Source organism: Rhamphochromis longiceps, linkage group LG6 (assembly GCF_057381845.1).
Source record: "Rhamphochromis longiceps isolate RC_006_pf linkage group LG6, R_longiceps_female_GT1.1, whole genome shotgun sequence".
Taxonomy (NCBI): domain Eukaryota; kingdom Metazoa; phylum Chordata; class Actinopteri; order Cichliformes; family Cichlidae; genus Rhamphochromis; species Rhamphochromis longiceps.
Genome location: NC_140562.1, coordinates 35386907 through 35410640, shown reverse-complemented (window position 1 = coordinate 35410640; position 23734 = coordinate 35386907). Strand labels below are relative to the sequence as shown.

The window sequence follows — 23734 nt, the reverse complement described above, 5'->3', positions numbered from 1 at the left end:
AAAAAATGAAACCGCTTCCTGCAGTGGTTGAATGTTATGGGTGTACAGTTTTTTACATGAAAGAGGAAGAGTTTCAAAGCCATAACCATGAAAGCACCTGACTGAACACAGGGAGACAATCATTAGTCCAGGTTGTTACCTTCTTCAGTGGCTGAGGGGAGAACCTGACTCTGGCCTGAAGGTAAATTAGAAGTAATGGGAACCATCTTAGACTCATGGAGAATAACTACAGCTGTCATTATTACTATACTACACATCCAAGGTGAGTTTTATAGTATTTAGATTTAAAACCTAGTACTAGACTGCTTATTACAAAAATAATTAAAATGTGTAACTAACACCAATGTTTTATGACAGCAGTAATCAGCACCAAAACCACAGTTTTTTCTGGTGTGGAAGGTGAGAGTTTTGTCTTCAGATGTGAATATCCAAATGGCCTGACGGAGAATTTGAAGTACCTGTGCCGTATTGATGAATGCTCCAGTTACTTGATAATGACAGACAAACATAACCGGTGGGAGACCAAAGGACGCTTCTCCATGTACGACAACACCACTGGAAGCTTCTTCATTGTCAAGGTGGATAAACTGAGGTTAAATGACAGTGGGACGTATCAGTGTGGAGTGGATATCAGCCTCCAACCTGATTATCACAGCGCCATAAAACTGAATGTTTCCCAAGGTATAGTATAAATATTTACACCACAGTTCTCAGTTGGCTGGCTAAATATGGTCTCCAGTTATGCATATTTCAACTACTCAGAGCAGACTGGTTTCTGGTTAGTGGGAATTGTCCCATAGGACAACCACAACTGATCAAATCAAATCAAATCACTTTTATTGTCACATCACATCAACTGAGATGATATAAGTAAGTTAGATAAGTTAACTAAGGCTAAAAAATAGAAGGTATATGTGCTGTTCAGCAAGGTGATGAATTCACAGGAATAAAATATTATAGCTCTTATGAATTCTGTTTGTGACCCCAAAAATAATAGGCCATAAATGACATTCATGAGAAATCAGTCGTACTAATTCCATGTTCTGCTTTCATGAGGTTTCTGTTTCTGTAAAGATGTACAGTGGAGTCGAAAAGTTGGACTTACTTTTTATTTTAACTTTATCTTTTAAAATATTTCTATGTAAATGTGAAAATATCTTGAAAAGCTTTAAAGTACACACTTATAAATTAATTTTGTATAATTAACTGACCAAAAGCAAATTTGTGTTATTGATTGTGTTATTGCTTTGTTACAAAAGGTCAGATTCAGTTATCTCCTTTTCATGTAAACAACATTCAAGCAATATTCAAGTGTATTTAAGGACATTTTTTCCCCCGTTTAAGCATTAGTGTAGTTTAATGTTCATAGTTTCATAAGTGAAACTCAGAACATAAGGGACTTTCTCGTCAATTGACTGGAGGTTTCTTCTGAGGAAGTAAACAAGACTAAATCATTTGGGTAACATACCAGTATTTCACAGACATGATCGGAAAGGAAGCCATGTCTGCTGCTGAAAGTTTGAGACTTCTGGCCTGAACAGCCAAAATAAATGGAAGCGTTTATGAAGATAAAAAAGGAAAAGAGCGATGCAGCAGCATATCAGACCAACAGCGAAACAGGGTGGTTAGAGGCTATTTTGGGCTTGAACACGTGCACAGAATCAATTTCACTCTTAGCAAGGAGAAGTGGTACTTCAGTCTCATGAAAACTTTTCCACCCAGTAGTTTACATGCTTGCAAAGAAAAAGTCATGCTGCAGTAACATATTTAGCAATTTGAAAAAGAAAAGCATTTTTAAAAATTGAATAAGAATTCAATTAGAATTTTCAATGCATTTTCCAAGGGTTGGAGGGCCAGAGACTAAATCCCAGCCACTATAGGGTGGCCTTAAGCACACCCTGAACAGGCTGCCAATCGTATGCAGGGCTAACACATAGAGAGAGACAACCACTCACACTATGGGGCAATTTAAAATCACAAATTAACCAAACCTCATTAGTTGCATGTCTTTGGACTGTGGGAGGAAGTCGGGGTACCTCTGTGCATACTTTCATTTTATTTGCTCATTTATAAATTCCTCTTTTTGTATTTTCATTTTCCTGTAAAAGTAATACCAGCCAATAGTGAAGACACAATAGAGAGTAAGTGATGTGTTTGATGTGTTTGTGTGCGCGTGTATTTTCATCTGTTTTATTAGCACTGAGATTTGTATTTGTGTAAATGTTCCAGCATATGAACCTCAGCTGTTGTTCCACCTGCCGCTGGTCCTGACTGCTGTTATGTGCGTGGCAGCACTCATGTTTGTGTGTCTGTTCACATTATGTCTTCTACTGGTTCTGAAACACAGAAGATCAATCCCACCGCAGAATAAAGAGGTTTGTCCACCACAGACACTTTTAGATATGCTAGCAGTATAAGCAACAGCAAAGTGGTTCAACACTGTACATTTGAAGTTTCTCATTATTAGTCAGTAACATTTATGAAATGTGAAACATTCATGAAACCTAAGGTTATATCGCAATAACAGGTCAAAATGTGAAGAGGATGTCAGTGATGAGTCATAAAGGTAGAACATAACATGTCATAAGCTTACTCTGGAAAAACACACCTTCAGAAAGGAAATAATAGTAAAATCACTGCATGGAGTTGACAGGCTCACAAAATACCTTTACCTGGCAAATGTTTTCTGATAACTATTTTCCTAAAGCTAATGTAAGCTGTGTGTTAGCAGAGATACCTACAAAAACAATAACATTGCTGACAAGTTCTCTGCTGTAATAACACAAATAAAAACACTTTGACCAACATAGCAAAAAGTATACAGTAATCTAAAGTTCACTTATCCCCTTAACATCTAGTTTGATACATACAGTTGAGACTTATACAGCATCAGTCTGATTTGAAGATGAATAAATACATTTTAGCAATAAACTGCAATATAAGACAAATTAAAACTCATATATGCATTTGTTTTACATTGGATTGAATTATTTCATGGTTCAGGCTTTAAAGTCTTATCATGTTTATCTTATGAGTAGCAAAATGATTCCCACAAACAGTGTGAGTGAGTGTCACGATCACACATGCATTGTGTCTTAATGCTCATGCCCACTTCTCTGGCCTGATAAAAGGTCTGGATTTTTAGTTTGGAAGCTTTAAAAGTTTCGTTTTTTGTTACAATATGTCCCACCATCTCCACTACTTCTTTGGACATGTTTTCAGATTAGTGGTAGCCGAAGGAATTGACATGGAGGTATGTTCACAAAATACACTGGAGAATGATATGCTTGTTAGCCCTGTAGTGTAGTTGAAATCTGTGTGTAATTACTCGTGTGATGACTTCTTTAATTTTCCAAGTCTCTGCTTTGATTAAAAACTGGTAGTTTTTGAAGATGTATTTATTTCCAATGAACCCTTCCTCTAAGGCAGAGGTTCTCAAACTGTGGGCTGTGCCCCCACTGGGGCATAAACAGAAGTGGTGACTTTCCATAGAGTATAAAACCATTTTGATGCTTGTTCATTAAAAACCTTTTTTTTTACCACTTATCTATTTTATTTTTCAATAATGTATTTAAAATAAATTAATTAATTGAAAAGGGCCAGAGTTGAGGATGAGGTTGATGACCAACAAACTGACTATCGTCCTCACTTTTCCCTTACAAAACATGTGGGAGAATCTTTGGCAGCTGTCACTTGAATGTAATGTGTGGTTTGTCTGCTCTGGCCTACTGAATCTTTTTTTAAAGAAGGCTCTGTAGAAAAGGCTCATTCTAAGCTAACAAAAATACAATCATAAATAGTTACAGGTGATGAATCAAAATCTATATACTCCATGTATGCCTATAGATACACAATAGTGTTGTAATGTGTAATTTGACTGCAGAAAATGCCACATTGTTTACTCAGCACAAAGAAAACATGATCTCACTCTAAGTGTTCTTCTGGTATCTTGCAGATAACGTCTGACTATGAGACTATGATGCCAGGTCTAAAAGCTGAGCCTCAATGTTGCTGCAGCTGTTCAGCCCCAAACTGCGGTGATCCTTCATCTTTACCATTACCACCACCACCTGACCTCTGCTCCAGCTTCCTACCAAAGCATCGGGAGTCTGCTCTCTCATTCGGCGTTGGTGAATATGTTGATGTGGATGTACTAGGAAATATCTGCCAGTACCAACATCTGGATCTCAGCCAGTTAGAAGAGCATGTCTATCACAGTCTTCATGTACATAGTTGTCCTAAACATGAACCTATTAAAGAGGAGATGAACTGTTTAAATGTCAAAAGATAATTCTGGGCTAATCATACCTTAAGTCTTAGTAGTGTGGTTTCAATCAGCCTCTCACAAAAAGTACTAGTGATATAGAGTAGCTTGGTAAATCTGTAATTAATAATTCAACTAATGAAATCAAATGACCAATCCTGATCCAGATCCTGATTTAATATATTAGTTTTATCCTTTTACAGTGTTTGAATGACAGAAAGAGCTGAGTAACTCAAAACTTTTGGATCTTTATGCAATTTCTTTAAGTGTATATTTTTGTTTTGTTTAAATGGCAAAAAGAAAAAAGAAAAACAAAAAAATCTGAGTGGATGGTTTAAGCAGTGTCACTGTGCTCTACAATTTTTATAATATTTACCAAAATAAACAAACAGGTTTATATCTGAAGTTTTTCTTGTAGTTATTATTTACTGACCTGTTACCTCTTGATTACTCATTGTGAGAAAAGCGCATGGGAGGGACATGCTGATGGTCATGGTTTTTGGGGAGAGAATCAGACAGCGGAAACTGATGAAAGACAGGAAGTGAAAGGAAAAAGAGGAACCCGTGAAGAAAAGCAGACTTGGTATTCATTTAGAAAGACTCACAAGGGCAAAGAATCAGGGTGGTTAAAGTAAAGCCCAAGGACGGTAACAAAAAGAAACCTTACGTGAAGCATGGAGATGACTGTGATCTTTGTGATATTTCTTTTGGAAGGTAAGTTTACTGTCCTCTTTTAACTGATCCTTTTACAAAAACCTTTGCACATTTCATGGGAAATGCCTCATTTGCGTATTTAAACACAAATTTTGCGTAACAAAAATAATTATCAAAGTAGGATTGAGCGATAGTGAGAAACATCATCAAGAAATTCAAAGAGAGTCAAGCAGTACAGAATAATCCTGGCAGACACAAGAAAAGAAATCTTTCAAAGACTTCAAAACGAAAAGAGATGTGGCTAAAGACCTGAAAACAACTGCCAAGAAATTAGTGAATAACTAAGTTGGGAACTGTAGTTTCAAAGAAGACAATCACTGCAAGGTTGCAGAACAAGAAATATCTTGATGCATGCTCAATCATCCAGGTAAGTAAATCCCCAAGAGTTGATTCTGTTCCTCTGGACGTAGTGTTTTCAATGGGAGAAACATTTGACTTCTTCAGTCTCAGTTGACTGCAGGTTTCCCCAATCTTATAAACAGTACATTTGCATTATGACTGAAACTAACACCACTGAAGGAACAATGAGCTGGGAGGTCAGTTCCTTGATGATCTCGGGATGATCTGGCTCTAGAGTTGGCAGTTTGTCTTCTAATCGGAAGGTCGCCGGTTCGAGCCCTGGCTCCAACAGTCTCAGTTGTTGTGTCCTTGGGCAAGACACTTCACCCGTTGCCTACTGGTGGTGGTCAGAGGGCCCGGTGGCGCCAGTGTCCGGCAGCCTCGCCTCTGTCAGTGCGCCCCAGGGCAGCTGTGGCTACAATGTAGCTTGCCATCACCAGTGTGAATGACTGAATGTAGTGTAAAGTGCTTTGTGGCCCTTAGGGATTAAGTAAAGTGCTATACAAATACAGACCATTTATCATTTTACCATTTAATATGGAAATTCTCATGACCATTGATCAAAGATGACTGATCAAAGCACATTGGTCAAAGGCCACTAATCAAAGACCCTCTCTCTGAATGAGTACCATTCAGAGAGAGTTGGGGAATGGCTACAATCACAGCATTGTAAGATGGCGAAAGATGTACCCTTTGCTATCCTACCCTGGAATACCATGAAGTCATTGGTTCACGTATGTGGATGACACCTGGGTGAAAATCAAATCTCAGGATGTTCCACAATTCACGGATCACATTAACTTGGTGGACCAACACATCAAATTGACCAGGGAGGACATGAAAAGTAGCAGGTTAGCCTTCTTAGACTGTGAGATTTCCATCATTAACGGGGGATATCTAAAAGCTGATGTGTACCGTAAACCTACGCACAAGGATTAGTATTTAAGATTTGACTCTCATCATCCACTGGAGCATAAACTGGGTGTCATTAGGACGCTACAACATAGAGCGAATACCACAGCGGCCAGGGAAGCAGAATCACATCAAGAAGGCCCTGAGTAAATGTGGTTATCCCAGCTGGACATTTGTAAAAGCTGAGAAGGCACCTAAAGAAAGTCGATCCAAGAGAGAAGGACAACAGCTGAGATGCATTTTTTCTAAACACCGTGTCTCTGTGGCTTTTAAACCTTTTAAACCCAAAACACGCTTCACCAAAAATTGGAGAAACAGAGTAAAATAGTGTACGCTGTCAAGTGCCAGGAGTATTCCCAGGATTTATACATTGGGGAAACCAAACAACCTCTGGTGAAGCGGATGGCACAACACAGAATAGCTACCTTGTCAGGCCAGGACTCTGCAGTCTATTTACACCTACAGGCCAGTGGACACTCTTTCAAGGATGAGGATGTACACATCCTGGACAGGGAGGAACGCTGGTTTGAGTGCAGAGTCAAGGAGGCCATTTACGTGAAAAGGGAAAGACCATCTCTGAATCGAGGAGGTGGCCTAAGGGTGCATCTTTCACCATCTTACAATGCTGTGATTGCAGCCATTCCCCAACTCTCTGTGAATGGTCCTCATGGCCTTTGATCAGTGGGCTTTGATCAATGGTCATGAGAATTTGCATATTAATGATCAAGGAACTGACCTCCCAGCCCTTTGTTCATTCAGTGGACTAGTTTCAGTCATTATGCAAATGTACTGTTTAAAAGATTGGGGAAACCTGCAGTCAGACTGAAGAAGTTACTTTTTTTAGAGATGAAACTTTTCGCCCACTGAAAATGTTACATCCAGATGAATCAACTTTTTGGGAGAAAAAGAAATACTAAAATTCTGCAAAAGACACATCTTCAAGACTGGAGTATGCCACGGATAACCTGGAAAACCATTATGCATACTGTAAGTGTGTCCTTTGGTCAGATGAGACAAAACTGGAGTTCTTTGGCCACAGACGCGCTGCTTATGTTTGGCAGAAAATGGGAGAGGCATACAATCCAAAGCCATCCTCACAGTGAGTATTATGCTGTGGGGATGCTTCAGTGTCTCTTAAATTGGGAATTTCATCAAGGTGGAATAAATCATGAGGAAAGAAGGAAGATTTGAAGATTGTTAAATAAAACCTCAAGCAGTCAGCATTAAAACTGGGTATTGGCTGTTGATTTGTGTTCAAACACATCAACAACCAAAAATAATCATATGTCACTTCTGCTGAAGAACTTCCTCCAGAAGATTAAATTGAAGGTTGTTGACTAGCCTGCACAAAGCCCTGATTTGAATCACATTGAAAGGCTGGGGGGTGACCAACGTCCATAAGAAATATTAAATCTGGAGGTTAAATCTGGAGGAATTTGAGAGATTTCCCAAAGAAAAATAGCTGGAATTGCTCAACATAAGACTTATTGAAAACTACAAAAAAAAGACTGCAGGCCTTTATCCAGCAAATAAACAACTGACTATTCACATCCATCCATCCATCAATTCGCTACCGCTTCTCCTTTTCAGGGTCGCGGGGGGTGCTGGAGCCAATCCCAGCTGTCATAGGGCGAGAGGCGGGGTACACCCTGGACAGGTTGCCAGTCTGTCGCAGGGCTAACACACAAAGACAGACAACCATTCATACTCACATTCACTCGCACATTCACACCTAGTGGCAATTTGGATTATCCAATTAACCTATCCCCACAAACTGCATGTCTTTGGACGGTGGGAGGAAGCCGGAGTATCCTCCCACCAACTATTCACATCATAGTGGCTAATAGTTTTGATTAAAAACTGTTAGTTTTTGGTTTGATTAAATAAGTTGTTTAATGAGTGCAAAGACCAAAAAAATGTAAGCATAGCATCTGGAATAAAACTATGTTGATGTTTGAAAAAACAAACAAACCCCAAAACCAAAAATAAGCTCCTTGCTTATTTTTGTACGTAAGCAAAATACTGAATATTAAACTATATTTGCACATAATACTAAAAAAGGCTAATGATTAATGCAATGAAATATGAAAGTTTTCTTTTAACTGTATTTGGTATTATAGACATGGACTCTGTGCTGCTGGGAAGTAAAAAGGATTATATATTATATCAAATGTAATGAATCATTTTTTTCCACACTTGGTTCTGTATGATGCGTAAGAGAGGGCATATTCATAATATGGTTATCTCAGAAACAGAAAGCTCTGTCTTTTAGCTAAGAAGAGCTGCCTACCAACTATTCTTATTTTGTTTTTCTGCAACAGCCAATTCAACGTATGCTGGCTGAAAGGCGGTAGTCCTAAAGAGAAGACAGCAAAAATGGCTTCAGATAGTGGATGAACTACAGATAATACAGAGTATAGTTCAAATATATACTTCTGATTATAAACCACAACATGATCTGACTGTTGGTGCTCTGTGTGTGTGCGCGTGTGTTTTTTCTAGGATTATGGGAGACTACAGCTATGTCAGTAACAGGAAACAAGGGCAGCTCTATCACAGTAACCTGCTCTCACTCCAACGCCTACTCCACCGTCAAATATTTCTGCAAAGGACAATGCACATATCAAGACATCCTCATAAGCAGCACTACCATTTCAAATAAAAAATACAAAATTGAAGATAAAGGAAATACATTCAGTGTCACTATCTCTGACCTGAAAGAAGATGACTCTGGAACTTACTGGTGTGGAATTGAACGAGTTGGTTTGGACACATATAATCAAGTAATCCTTACAGTTTTAGGTGAGTTGATTATATTCTGTACGTAAAGCTTTCATTATGTTATCTGTTCTGACTTTCAAATTTCTTGTCATTGACAATAGTATTTCACAACAGGGTCTCAGATTGTGAAAAAAAACTGAAACACTAGCTCAGCAGAGCTGAGGCAAAATTAACTTACTTCACTTCCTGTTATTTGTGCACAGCTAACCAAGATAAGGCAGCCGATACACATGCTTCTCTTTCTGGTAAGGAAATGGCTGTGTGTGTGTGTGTGTGTGTGTGTGTGTGTGTGTGTGTGTGTGTGTGTGTGTGTGTGTGTGTGTGTGTGTGTGTGTGTGTGTGTGTGTGTGTGTGTGTACATATATCTGATAAAGTCCAGTGTGATATATTGTTGCTGATTTATAAGACCTATAACGTTTTCAGAGACGGTGGTGTATACTGGAGTAACTCTCGGTGTGGTGGTGCTAGTGCTGGGCGTGGGACTTCTGATTTTCTTCAGACATCGAAACAGCAACATCAATGCATCATCTGGTATAAAAAATTAACAAACTTTTATTTGCGTAGCTTCAAAATACTAATTTAACAGCCGTTTCAAACACCACAGTTGTTGTCACTGGCTGATTAATTCAATAATGTGGAACTACATAACTAACTATTCTCAGGAAGTCAAAGTCGAGTAAGGATGAGGGTAGTTTTGATATCAGAGGAATGACTGATTGCTGGTTCGTCTTTACCTCTTTACAGGACAGTACTATGACCTGGTGTTCAGGTCCTGTCAAAAACAAGATGCCTGCAATGACAAGAATGCCTCTCCATCCAAGGAGGATCAAGAAACAGATGGTGGAACTAAGAGCGCCAATCAGCATCAAGATACATCAGAGCCTCAGAAGGACTCAGGCAATCTCATCTACACGACTGTTACCTTCACAAATCAAACAGAGTCCAGCATGGCTGCACCCGACTGTGTAGCGTCTATAAAATCATCCTCTAAGCCAAAATCATCAGAAGAATCTACAATCTATAGCAACATCTCAACTCAATGCTGATGTTAGACAAAGTATTTCTACTGGAACATTTCACTTCTTGATTATAACATGTATTTTCTTCTTGTGATTTAAATATTTTAAAAATCCAGCTCCAAGTTGTTATTTAACTTCATATCAGGCATAATGTGTAATGTGAAAATTATATACATAGCAAACAATACATAGATTTTTTCAGACTCTGTTTTTCTATTGTATATGTGTTTTGTATACATGCTTATTTATATGAGACTGAAACTGAGAAAGTGATATGAGCAAAGAAAGAGGTTGTGGGTTCATTCGCATGTGTCTAACGTAGCTTTGTTTTGATTAAGGTCCCTAGAATAGGATCAAAGCCCTAATTTGAATTTTGACTTGGTGACCTGAAACCTGATGGATTGAAACCAAAGTTTAAAAAAAAGACCATTCAGACTCAGACCATTTACCATTTGACTGTGCAGTGAGTGTTGAGCACTGAGCACAACACATCTCTTTTTCCAATGATTTAAAACAGGTTTATTGTGTCTAAAATCTTGTTTAAATAAAATCTCTGAAAATAAACAGTTCAAGTATTTCATAAACAACTCAAATTCTGCACATTTGTTTCCTCTTTGAAGATGACTGAGCAGTAGCAACAATTTTGCATGCCTTTTTGACAGAGCTGTGATTGGGTAAGACAACTAGACCCATCAGTCACCAGAAGGTCTTTTGTAAGTAAGAAACTGTTTGAAGGAAAGCAGAGTTATACTTTGAGTCTGAATACAAAACACACAGATGATATGTGTGCCCCCAGAACCTACTTGTCAATTGTTTCTTTAGTGTTTAGTGTTGTTCTGTATGTAAATACAAATGGACTGCAGTTTGCTGAGAACCTTGTCAGTTTGCCTCTTGCCCTGTGAGAGCTGGAAGGGGCTCCAGGCTGCAAACCATTTTAGAACATTTAAGCTTGTTCTCTACTAGTGATGTGTGAATCATGAACGAATTGTTCAATACTCGAGGATCACTTTACTGACTCATGAATCATGATTCACAAGCCCAACTGACTCACTGACTCATCCCTGTTGCTGTTAGCAGCAATTTATCTAGCTTATAATTAAAATTGTGGAGAAAAACACAACATCCAGTATCTTAACAAAAAAAATTCTGCTCTGAACTGGAAGAAAAAACCCTGAGTAGAAGCTCACATCAAGAAAATAGCTCCTCGGTTCACAGTAGCATCGCTCTGCTAACATGCTAGCAGCACATTTGACCTACTGACCCCCTCCCTTCCTGTGCTGAATCATAGAGCGAACGAATCACTCACTCACCCCCTCCCTCCCGGCTCACAGCTTCTTCTTTATATTTAACACATTTAAGGAAAATACTAATAAAATAAAATAAACAAAATAAATGTTTATTAAGCAATTTTGATAGGGAATTGCTTACTTTTAGAAATGTTTTGCTCTTTTTTGCTCTATAAAATAGTTGTTTTCTTTTAGAATCATTCATCTTAGCAGTAGGATATACATGAAAAGAGAAACAAATTAAGTTTGAGTGAAAATGTAAATTTTTTTCACTCTCTGGTCGACTGACTCAGTGAAACAAATGACTCAAAAAATCCGATTCACTTTGGTGAGTGACTCATTAAAACTCGATTCAGTAAAAAGAATCAAATTTACCATCACTATTCTCTACATCAATTAATGTTACCAATCTATATTAATATGACACAATTTAACTCAAATTCCTTCAAGAAAGTGCGCTCAACATTCTTCTGTGTCTCTCATGTTTCTTGTTTGGCAGGATGATCTTGCATCATGAAACCCTTTTGTTTTTTTTAAGAGAGTAAATTGAATTTTATTTGCTCTAACTGCATTGCAGATATGCACAGTTTCACACAGGTTTCAAGCTACAGCAGTAGTAGCTGCAGTAGATTTTTACATAATTCCTTTTTGTGACTGATCTTGGGAAAATTTAGCTAAATATATAAAAGGATCCTGACTGAAAAAATGAGGATATTATTAAAATTCACTCTCTGCATATTGACTGGTAATATCATTATCATTTTTAATATTATCATTCTTTTCAACATAAACTGTAAGCACAGTAACAATGGAAAGCACAATAAAAAAAATGCCTTTGCATGATATATAAGTAAGTTAACTAATTAAATACAATCCTTGAACACAAATAAATTTCTCAGGTAGTTCTACTTACTTGGGTACTTGTATTAATTTTCTTGCTGATTTTGTAGCTGTGCTTTTTACTCAATAAAACTTATCACATGTGCACAGTAAAATAAAATAAAGTGGTCAAACAGATTTTGGAAAGTGGAACATTTTGGAATTTCTCCGCTGTACACCACCACTATACATTTATAAAAAAAATAGATGAGATTGAAGAACAGACTTACACCTTAAAGGACTTCACATACTGGACACATAGAAATATTTGGCTTAAAAATATGTTTTTGGACTCACCTATTCTTAATGCAGCCGTTCACACCAAATGCTTAATTGCACATGACAGATTTGCAGCTCAAGCCCAATTTGTCCAACTTTGTGCATGTGACTAAATACACCTGACCAATCGGCCCACTGCATTTGTTAACAAGTGCCCCTGTGTCTCAAAATGCACTGAATGTGCAATGATCTAGGTATTTCTATCTTTTCTTGTTTAGAAACGTCACAAACAGCCCATCATTGCTTAGCATTTACTCCACTTTTCTGTAATGCATTTTTTGAGGACATATTTTTGCAAAAGATGCTTTCACTGTTACACAATAAGTTTTTCTTCCAAAAGATTCTGAATTTTTTATGGTTTTGTCACAACATGCTTGGTGCAAAGGCCTTTAATTCAAGTTATTTAAAAAAATGTCTTGGATTAACATTTAGGAATTACAACCACTTTTGTCCACAGGCCCCAATTTTTAACGGGCCTAAAGCTGTTGGACAAACTAAAATAATTACACATTCAAGGAATGATTTTAACACTTAGATGAAAATTTGTTTAGGTCAGTGACTCCCTGAAGTCTTGAGCCTATGAACATCACCAAATGCTAAGTTTTCTTTCTTTGACATACAAGGCCTTTACTGTAGCCACAGTGAAGCAGTTGGTGGTCCTGGTGCTGTCTCCAGCAGCGGCTCTGGCTCTGCCTCTGGTGCCAGCTCTGCCTCCAGCACTAGACCACATTTCACAGGTATGTCTCACTAAGAAACACAGAAATAAAGATCCTCAAGTCTTTACATTTATCCTGAAAAAAAAAAAAATTTGTGCTTTGATTTTTACACTCACTGAGACTCAGTTGGTAGACCTGGTGGTGGCACTTTCTCTGACGCCAGCACCAGTGGCAGTGCTGCCTCTGGCGATGGCTTTGTCGGCACCCCTCTCTCCAGTGACAGTGACTCATCCACATCCACTCATTCCAAGTGAGGGCTGGAAATATCATGAAATATACATACACATTCTGTTTCATCTATATTTAACAGTATCAGCTGTCAGATCAGAGACTTTCTTAAATGTGAGTTACGCCTAAATATTTCAACCATTGTCAATGGAAGATCACTAGTCCATTTTGGAGACCTGTCCCTCCCTCAATGTCCATATATGAAAAGCTAAAAGAGAGTGCAGCATTGTAGAACAGAGAGGGCATCGGGGATTATAAATATCACACTCATTAAATCTGATATAGCATGAATGGAGGATCTAGGGTGAAGCTATACTGAAAAGCAGCTTGCAGATGTTCATTGGTTGCATAGAAAGGTGTTTAGCTGAGCCATCAAATCAGCCAGATCATCTTGATTTACATTGGAGTTTCAATTTGTGGCCTCTCTGAACAAACATTCAGCTCAACTTTTGAAACAGAGTGTGTGATTTAACAGTTGAAAAGAGAACATTTACTCGCTCAGGATAAACAGACACACAATTTATGGTTTATATTTTTTCGTTTGTATTTATTCAAATCCTCCTACTCCATCTCAGCATGTCGTTGTTGAGAAATCATCAAAGGAGAGGATACAAGCTAACAAAGAGGTATGTGTGAATGCATGTGTGTGTTCAGTTGCATCATCATCCTATCATCCTGGTCTCCTTTTTCTTAACAGGAAAGTATAACAGATCATCGTTATGATGAGATAAAGGAACAGTAACAGCAAAAGACCTCACTGCCATCTGTTTATGCTACTGTCAGTCCTCTTGCAGACCTGGTCCACTATGAATCTGCCAAGTTTCAGAAAAACGGGAACACACTTCCTGACAGTAATAAAAATTGATTCACTGAAAAAGAGCAGGAAGCCACCAGTCCTCCAGCAGCAGAACCAACTCTCTATTCAGACGTCACAAAGGGGCAACACTAATAATATAGTCACTCTGTGAAGAATGTCTCAGGTCTGGTACTACACACTCCAGTTCCGCACACTCCAGTTCCACACAATCCAGTTCCACACACTCCAGTTCCACACACTCCAGTTCCACACACTCCAGTTCCACATAATCCAGTTCCACACACTGAAACTCCAGGGTGAAAACCTCCAATCCAGCACTCAATCTTGCACCCTCCACTTCTGCATCCTCCAGTCCCAGTTTTGCAACACTTGCACCAGATGTCATAGGTATGACACAGAGACAGATCCTCTTGTCCAGGTGTTTCCAACTCCAGTTCTCGAGAGCTACTCTCCTGCAGCTTTTAAATGCATCCCTCTACCAACACAACTGAATCAAATGGTTGAATTACCTCTTCAGCATGCCATCAAGTTTGGCAAAGGCGTGGTAACAAGCTATCCATTTGAATCCGGTGTGTTGGAACAAGAATGCATCTAAAAGCTGCACGACAGTAGCTCTCGGGGACTGGAGTTGGGGACTCCTGCTCTAGTCTATACATGACTCCAGAGGGCAATAAATTGTATGCATTGTTGTTTATACCTTTTTGCAGGTTGGCCTATCGTTATTGGGGTGTGTCTGGGAATATTGCTGATGATTTTTGTGATTGCACTAATACGGTACAGACAGAAACTACTCAGGATGTCAGGTGAGGACTAGAAATTTGACAAAAATGCCATTAGATCAGCCAGATCTGCCAGGATTACAGTAAAGCTTCACTTTGTGGCCCGTCTGAACAAACGCTCTGTTCAAATTTTTATAACAGAGTGTTAACAGTTAAAATGACATGATTTACTTGCTCAGGATAAACAGACACAAAAACAAATATGATGTCCTTTACATTTATTCAAATCCTCCCCCTCCTCCATCTTAGCACGTTGTGTTGTCGAGAGATCGTCAAAGCAGAGGATACAGTCTGGATATAACAAAGAGGTACGTGTGTGTGTGTGTGTGTGTGTGTGTGTGTGTGTGTGTGTGTGTGTGTGTGTGTGTGTGTGTGTGTGTGTGTGTGTGTGTGTATTTGTGTATTTGTGTATTTGTGTAGTTTGCATATGAGCACTACACCTGTATCTATCATCCTATTATTTTCTTTCTAGGGAAATACTGGAGATCCTAATCATTATGATAAGATAAATGAACAGAAACAGCAAAAGAGCTCATTGCACACTGTTTATGCTACTGTGAGTCCTCATGCAAAGTTGGTCCACTATGAATCTGTCAATATTCAGAAATAGCTCCTCTCCTGTGCAGGGCGGTGCCACCAATCCTCCAGCAGCAGAGCCAACTCTCTATGCAACTGTCACAAAATAGGGTTAACAACAACAACATCATCAAGCTGGGATGTGTTTTCCATGCATAAATATTATTCATACATCTAAAATAGATGGAGAAATGTTGAATGGATTTCAATTTAGCATATAATTTTATCAAATACTTTAGTTAAGGCTTGTTTGATACTTACGTAGTCAGCTACTGAACACAGCTTCAACCGTCTGTTTGTTGAAAAATAGTAAGGGACCGCATTTTCTTGTTAGTAACTGTAACGGCGTTGTAACGATAGGAATAGTAATTCGTTAGATTACTCATTACTGAAAAAAGTAACGCTGTTAGTAACTCCATTATTTGTAACGCCGTTATTCCCATCACTGTTTAACAGCGCTGATAAACTATGCCAATAAACCATATCACCGTAAAAAATGAGTGAACTCCCTGAACACCCACCACACCCTTAACTGGAGGCCACTTAACTGTAGAACTAAAACCTGATAAAGGGAATGAAAACTGTAAATGCACACAGCTGATGCAAAGATGATACTGAAGCTGTAAGATAAATAAAGATTGAAAAAGCTGCTAATGCACAAAAACAATTAAACACCTATTAATTTATTGTTATTATATATATATATATATATATATATATATATATATATATATATATATATATATATATATATATATATATATATATATATATACACAGACGCAAACTGCATTATTTGCATATAAGTGAATGGCGTAACATGCAACTATGTAGTCATGCCAGCAGCCAAAAATAAATACAATAGTGAAGTCTTGTGTGTTATTACCTGTAATAAATACACAATAGGATTGGACCCAAAATTTGTAACTAGGTATTGTCAAACTACCATGTAAAATGAGGCATAGTTTTACTGTAACTCTGAATACACAACCAGAGGCACAGCACAAAACTCTTTGCCCTATACATAAGCAGTCTCTGTGCCTCCCCTTACTTTTACAATCAATATCTCATGTGCATTTTTGGATTTTTTTAATGATTAATAATTGAGTCAATAACTGTATTGGCCACTCTGTAGTGGTCATTGGGGTTGCCAGTAATGAACTGGTCACATGCCAAATGTAATAAAAAAATCTATAAGTCTCATCATATTCTAAGTGTCATTTCTGAGCATACTACAGTCTACAGTTATTTTCTGGTTGGATGCATTTTGTGAGTCGTATTATTAGTATTATTATCATTAGTAGTAGTAGTAGTAGTATTTTCTTCACTGTAATTTACATATTACCATGTCATGAAAATCTTAAGAGTTAAGATCTGAGTTGTCTAACATATTCTGCCTTCTTATTTTTCCCAACACAACCTTTATTTGCCTCTCTCTCTCCTCATCTACATCCCCATCAATTAAATTGTGCCAAATCTGACATTCACACACTGTATTTTATTAAGTAAAACATAATTTGTTAGTTGTGCAAATCAGAGTGTCACGTTTGCCACCAGGTAGAGCAGATCTCAAATGCAGGACTCTTAAAAGACCAGTGAATTTATTTACAAAGAGGATGTGCAATAACAATCCCAAACATGAATCCCATAACAATGCTAGTCCTGATTCCCAAATCTCAAGGATTCTCTCCAAGTCAGCTCTCCACAGTTTGTACACCACTGGTCTCTAACAGGTAACTCTGCAGGTTTACTGTATACAAGAGGACACAGGTAAGTTTCTTTACAAAACAAAAGTAGCAAACCAACTAGTACCAGAGCTGGGATTTACACTGACATAGTAGCGCAACAATTCAGCAAAGACTTAAGCGCAGCCATTCCCTTAAGTAAGGCCACTGCATAAAATCCAGAACACCACAACACACATGTAGACACACAAACGAGGACAGTAGAGAGGAGAGGCAGAAAGCACGAGTGGGATAAGACAGACAGAAAACAGTCAGTTAGACGATGACAAAGGGACCATGACAAAGACAGCCTCTACTATTTTGGAATCAAAGTGCAGGCACACAGCTACTTTATCCGGAAATTTAATTATAATAAAACTCTACTACATTTTCATAATTCCATGCCTCTGGATAGACTACATTAATACTTTTTCATGCAATGGGTAGATACGTAGAACACCTGCTAACTAATATCTGGTATTATAATTATTTTGATCCAAAGATAAGAGAGACATTGTGGACATTGTTTTATGATGAATATTTTGCTTGAAGCAGCGAAAGACGTCATAACATGCAGCTGATGATTAGCTACTATGAGTCAACACTCTCGCTCTCCATCTGTTTCTTTCTCTTCTCCTTTTCTATCTCTGTTTCTATCACTCTGCATAAAGAGATTCAAATCCTGTTTCTTCATCATGCAAATATTTGAACTTCTGTGGTGGAAAAACAAAGCTGGCACTCTCTCTTTTGTGCAGAGACATCACAAGCAAGTGAGAATATAACAATTTGATGAGAGCAGAGTACAGGTGTCATGACTGATCATAGGGGCATGCAGCTTATTTAGCTTTTTTTAAAATTTTGGATCATAATATTATAATTTTAGCTTAAAACTGTGGAAAACTATAAAACGTTTCTGACCAAAACAATGGCAGCATCATTACAAATCATCCACTTAATAACAGGTAAGATTATTCTTCTATTTGATTTTCTTGGGGCTGAAACTCATTTTAAGTGTTATGATTAAATTATAGTTTTATTCATTTAATTTTCTATAACAGCTGCTGTGAGCTTTTTGTCTGTAATGGGAAACAAGGACAGACGTGTCAACATTAACTGTAAGTACAACAAAGATGTAAACCAACCAGCAAAATACTTCTGCACAGAGGCATGCTAGTAATTTGAGTTATTTACTGCTATACTTGAATACAAATTTCAGGTAATTAGGTAGTTACAGGTGTTTGGATTTTATGATTGTTTTTATACCTCTACTGTTCAGTTGTGAGAAAAATGTTTTTACGACATTTATCAGACAGCTATAGTTACAAACGTTGCTGTGATTAAGTTTTAAAACATGAAAGATAGCCATTGGTTAAATCATAACGCTGTATAGCAGCTAAAATTAGCTTATTTTAACAAACAGCGCGAGTGATACTCATTACTGTGCATCTGAGTTTCTTTGAGTACTTTCTTTTTTATTTTATTGCTGTTTTTATACCTTTAGTCTTCCGTTCTGATGAAAATGTTGTACATAGATTTAACAGACATCTATAGTCACAAGTAAATCCAGTGGAGTGGTTTGGTTTAAACTAGATTTAAACTAACAATGACCTTAAAAATATATAGATATTTTAAAATAATTAATTAAACATACTAACCGAAAATGGATTTAGCTACATTTTGGACCCTGTTTCCGGAATGCAGTAGCTAGCGAGCTGCTTGGAGACCGAAACAGCCAATCAGAATTTTTACATTCAAGTCTGTGATTGGCTGGTTTTATGGCACACTTATAATGCTGTAAAGAGTTAAGTGTGCACGGAGCAGAGATGTTGTGAGTGCTAACGACACACTGAGAGACGGGTTAGAAAAGTGGTAATTTTTGGCCCTGATGGCTTGCCATAGAGAGCAGATCCGCAGATGTCAGCACACAGAGCAGAGAACTGAGCAAGAGCAAATGCCAACAGCTGAGCGAGAGGGGCTGTTATTGTGTGTGTATATGGATAAGAGCAAACACTGAAATACATTTCTTGCACACAGCAATGTTTGCTCAAATTAAAATTTTCTTCACTCAAAATTATTTTCTCCTCAAAATGCAACATTTCGCTTGCAAAAATTTTTCTAAGGGCGCTCAGGCACAAATAACTCATACTACTTTTTCTTCGTTGGCGTTTAACAGCAGCATTGCTACCATCTTCTGTTTCAGTCCGTTATTACACTATTAAATCCTACAGCTCATTCCTGCGTCTTTCAGGATCTTACAAAGCTTCAAATGAGCGTTGACTATTAAATTAGTCATCGACGATTTTGATAGGTGACATAATCGTGACTGGTGAACTAACCGTGGCAGCCCTAATACACCTGCATAGGTGCTAAAATGAACTTATGAATGAACAGCATGAGTGATGCTTTTTATTGTATATTAATGTATTAATAATACAGGTTGTCTTCTTGCTGCCTAAAAAAAATGTCAAACAGCATCTACACTCTACTAATAAACAGATTAGTAATTTTAAGTGTTGCACTGATTGCACTATACACACATCTGCTGACTTTGAGTGAGAAATTAATCTTTGCTTCATACGCTTCAACTCTCTGACAGGCTACAACAAACCAGTGAACCAGACCACATTTCTTGGCGCCTCGGCTACCATCAACTGCAACTATACAAGAGTAAAAGAAAGTGGAATCAAATCCTTTTGTAGAGAAGATGCAAGCTCTTATTGCAATAATCTGATATCATCTTATGACTCAAATTACACCAGACTAGACAGATTTTCTCTCAGAGATGATAAACAGCAAAGAGTCTACACTGTGATCATTTCTGCACTGACCCAACAAGATGCTGGAAAATACCAGTGTAGTATAAAATCTGGTACATCCACTTCTTGTTTAACTGAGATCCACCTCTATATTTTGAGTGAGTATTGATCTGATTTTTGATTTAACGTAATAATAATTTTAGTAAATGAAAACACATTTATAAGTTGCAGTTTGTAAAGAAAATAGCTGCACTGACATGCATTTCCTTTTTTAAGACTGGGACGAGGTTAAACCACATGAAATAATTGGTGTTACTTCAGAGACTGCAACAATTACATGTAACTATTCTAAGAGTGAAGAGGACACTGAAAAATACCTTTGCAAAGGAAAGAATCCCTTGAGCTGTGATGAGTTAATACGGACAACAGAAGAAGACAGAGTTGTAGTTAAAGACAGATTTTACATGAGGGATAATAAAAGAAGGAACTACTTCTATGTCTACATCAGTGACCTGAGGAGAACCGACTCTGGAACGTATTGGTGCGGATCTGGTAAAACAATGACAAATGCTGAATACACCAAAATATACCTTTCTATCAGTAAGTACCCAATTTGTATATATATATATATATATATATACATAGCTGTGGTGTTTCACAACAACACCTTTTTATTAGAAGAAAAACCATCTGCAATAAAATTGGTTGAGGTAGAAGGTATCATTTTATTGTTCGACACATGGTTATAATTATTCTGACTTTAGTCCTGGTTTATTTGTTGACAATCAATAAACATATTTTACCACTGAAGCCATAAATTGAGTTACTTTATAGGAAATACAAAAAAAATGTATAGCAGGGGTGTCAAAGATAAGGCTCAGGGGTTCGAATTGGCTAAGCTGACTCCAGCCTACTGGATGGCTTTGGAAAAGGGAATAAACTTCAGACTGTTAAATGTATTTTCATACATTTTAAAGCTTTTCCTACATTCATACTACATCAAATTAATTAATTAATAGAAAAAAAACACCCTTTGGTACTGTATAATGATTATTTTCTGAGTATTAACAACATCAACAAAAATTGTGTAACCTTCTTTCTTTTTTTTCTCACACAGCTGAAAGACACACTCAAACCAAAAAATCAGTCAGTTTACGTTTGAAGAGAGATGACAACATCGAAGGTATGTGTCTCTGCCAAGCAGTTGCAGTTAATATCTCAGTATACGAATACACACAAATGTCTACTGCAGAAACACACTAAGCCACAGTCTCTATTCTATAAACTTTTAAGCCATATCTCTATGGCTGTCTCCTTTTTGCAGGCCTGCGTATTGGTATTGGAGTGGGTGTGGGTGTGGGATCATTAGTGGTGATTGCTGTGGTTGTGCTAATACTATACAGATGTAAAGTCCTCAGGATGTCAGGTAGGAAAATACATAAATACAATAAACAAATACATATAATTGTTTAATTTATCAGATCAAGATTGGTGTAAAACATTCAATGAAAGGTTTTTCTGACCTTAACTACAAAAGCAAAAATATTTAATTCATTTAAATATAGATAGATAGATAGATAGATAGATAGATAGATAGATAGATAGATAGATAGATAGATAGATAGATAGATAGATAGATAGATAGATAGATAGATAGATAGATAGATAGATAGATAGATAGATAGATAGATAGATAGATAAGACATCAGTGAGAACAAACACACAAAAAAAACTCTTGTTGTTTATGTTCAAATTCTTCTCATCTTAGAAACTGCTGCTGAGGGGTCATCAGAGCTGAGGACAAAGTCTGGACATATAACACAGAGGTGTGTGTGTGTGTGTGTGTGTGTGTGTGTGTGTGTGTGTGTGTGTGTGTGTGTGTGTGTGTGTGCGCATTTGTACATGTTTAGACATCTTTGTGAGGACAGAAAATTAGCATGTGGGGAATAACAGTCACATCTGGGTATAAAATGCTGGCCCCCACGAGTTTGAAGGCATTTTTGAGGCTCACAATGTGTGTGTGTGTGTGTGTGTGGGGGGGGGGGGGGGGGGGGGGGGGGGGGGGGGGCTGTTTAGTTTGATTGAGGGCACAGTTTTGCATCTGTCCCACCATTGCTCTTCATTGCTCCCCCAGGGAAATACTGGAGATCATCAATATGAAGAGATTAACATACGGAGGCAGCAAGAGAGCTCACTGCCCTCTGTTTGTGCTGTTACCAGCCCTCCTCCAGACCTGGTCTACCATGCTAATGTTGACTTTCAGAAGGATACCAATGTCAATCTTCCTGCAGACATAGTCCACTATGCCACTGTGGATTTCCAAAAAGATGAAAGAATGCTTCCTGTCACTAGTGAAAATGGCTCTACCCCCATGGGACAAGACGTCATCAGTCCTTCTGCAGACATGCTTCAGTATACCACTGTGGGTTTCCACACTGGTGGAAAAACACTTCCTGACACTAAGAAAAATAGCTCCGCTGGCAGGGGACATAGTGCTACCAGTAATCAAGCACCTGAGACAACTCTCTATTCAACTGTTATAAGACAAGGGGAGCAATAATATAGTGATGCTGTGAAGGAGCTGAATATTCTCTATGCATAGATACTATCTGTAATCTTAAAATAATAGGAAAAAGGTTGAAGCACTTCAGGTGTAACTATAGAAATGTGGTTTAAATATTACAGTTATTACAATTACAAATATTTAGGTCGCATACACGTCTGATTTCAGTTAGTGGTTTTTAGTAAAAATTTGATTTGCTATGGTCGACGCTTCAGTGTCACAAAAATGAGAACATAAATTATTGGGTTTTTTAAACAAGTAATTGGTCAAAAAGTAGTTTACAATATTTAGAAAGTGTATCGTCACTTAAATATCTGATCACTGATTAAGAAAATGAATATTCCTAAGAAATAGTTCCCGGTTTGTTTCTTTTTCAGTCGTAGTTAATGAAACAGTTTAATACAGTTCAGAGGTTGGCAGTACCTGAAGGTGCAGCTGATGAATAAACCACACACAATTTGACATGGAGTAAAACATGTTTAGTTTCCATTTCTTTAAGATAAATTAATATTTAAACTACTATGAGCTTTTCCTTGTGTCTTGTTATGATTTTTATCCTATTTGTTTTTATAATTCAAGCATGCAGTTATGATTTCCTGTTTTACGTTTGACCACCGAGCATTTCAGTGTTTGTATCTTATTTTGCTCTGCAACTCCCTCTTGTGGACTCTTTGGTGATCAGCTGCTTATAAGTAGATAACTGTATTTGTTATCGTGTGCTTCATTGTATGAACCATATCATAATTCACTATCACATTGCCTGTAAATACCTCTCTGTAACAGTCTGTCATAGTAAGTAAGTGTTTTGTTTTATTCTTTTGTATTCGCTGAAAAGTAAAGACAAAGGAAATTAATGTGGTAATACAGTAGAGAAAGTGCTTCATAAAACAAAGCAGTTTGTGTAAGATTCTTTGAAATAACGAAATATAAAGAAAAGGGTTGTTGTTAATAAAATGTTTATTCCTTCTGGGGATGTAAGTAAATTTATTGTTTACATAAGAAAGTTATGAGCCTCACTGCAGATGCTCCTAAAATAATTTCATTAAAGAGACAAAAAGTACAGTCAACCTTGTAAAAAAAATTAAATAAAGCAAAAACATTA

The 23734-nt window shown here is 37.5% G+C and overlaps 3 protein-coding genes across 3 annotated transcripts; all 3 read left to right on the top strand.

Moving 5' to 3' along the window:
* The first annotated feature begins 163 nt into the window (after nucleotides 1-163).
* Nucleotides 164-4291, top strand: LOC146668487 (uncharacterized). Its single transcript, XM_085408691.1, has 4 exons — nucleotides 164-262; nucleotides 361-681; nucleotides 2230-2375; nucleotides 3956-4291. The coding sequence occupies exons 1-4, from the start codon at nucleotides 196-198 to the stop codon at nucleotides 4289-4291; spliced, it is 870 nt and encodes a 289-aa protein (XP_085264817.1). The 5' UTR covers nucleotides 164-195.
* Nucleotides 4292-4855: 564 nt separating this feature from the next.
* Nucleotides 4856-10563, top strand: LOC146668486 (uncharacterized). The gene is made up of 5 exons (XM_085408690.1): nucleotides 4856-4978; nucleotides 8732-9031; nucleotides 9214-9255; nucleotides 9434-9541; nucleotides 9755-10563. Exons 1-5 carry the CDS (start codon nucleotides 4939-4941, stop codon nucleotides 10054-10056), a joined length of 792 nt encoding a protein of 263 aa, XP_085264816.1. The 5' UTR covers nucleotides 4856-4938; the 3' UTR covers nucleotides 10057-10563.
* A 7675-nt stretch (nucleotides 10564-18238) lies between these two features.
* Nucleotides 18239-22661, top strand: LOC146668485 (uncharacterized). Its single transcript, XM_085408845.1, has 8 exons — nucleotides 18239-18275; nucleotides 18372-18428; nucleotides 19910-20227; nucleotides 20346-20669; nucleotides 21187-21252; nucleotides 21394-21495; nucleotides 21838-21899; nucleotides 22204-22661. The coding sequence occupies exons 1-8, from the start codon at nucleotides 18239-18241 to the stop codon at nucleotides 22627-22629; spliced, it is 1392 nt and encodes a 463-aa protein (XP_085264971.1). The 3' UTR covers nucleotides 22630-22661.
* The last annotated feature ends 1073 nt before the right edge of the window (nucleotides 22662-23734 follow it).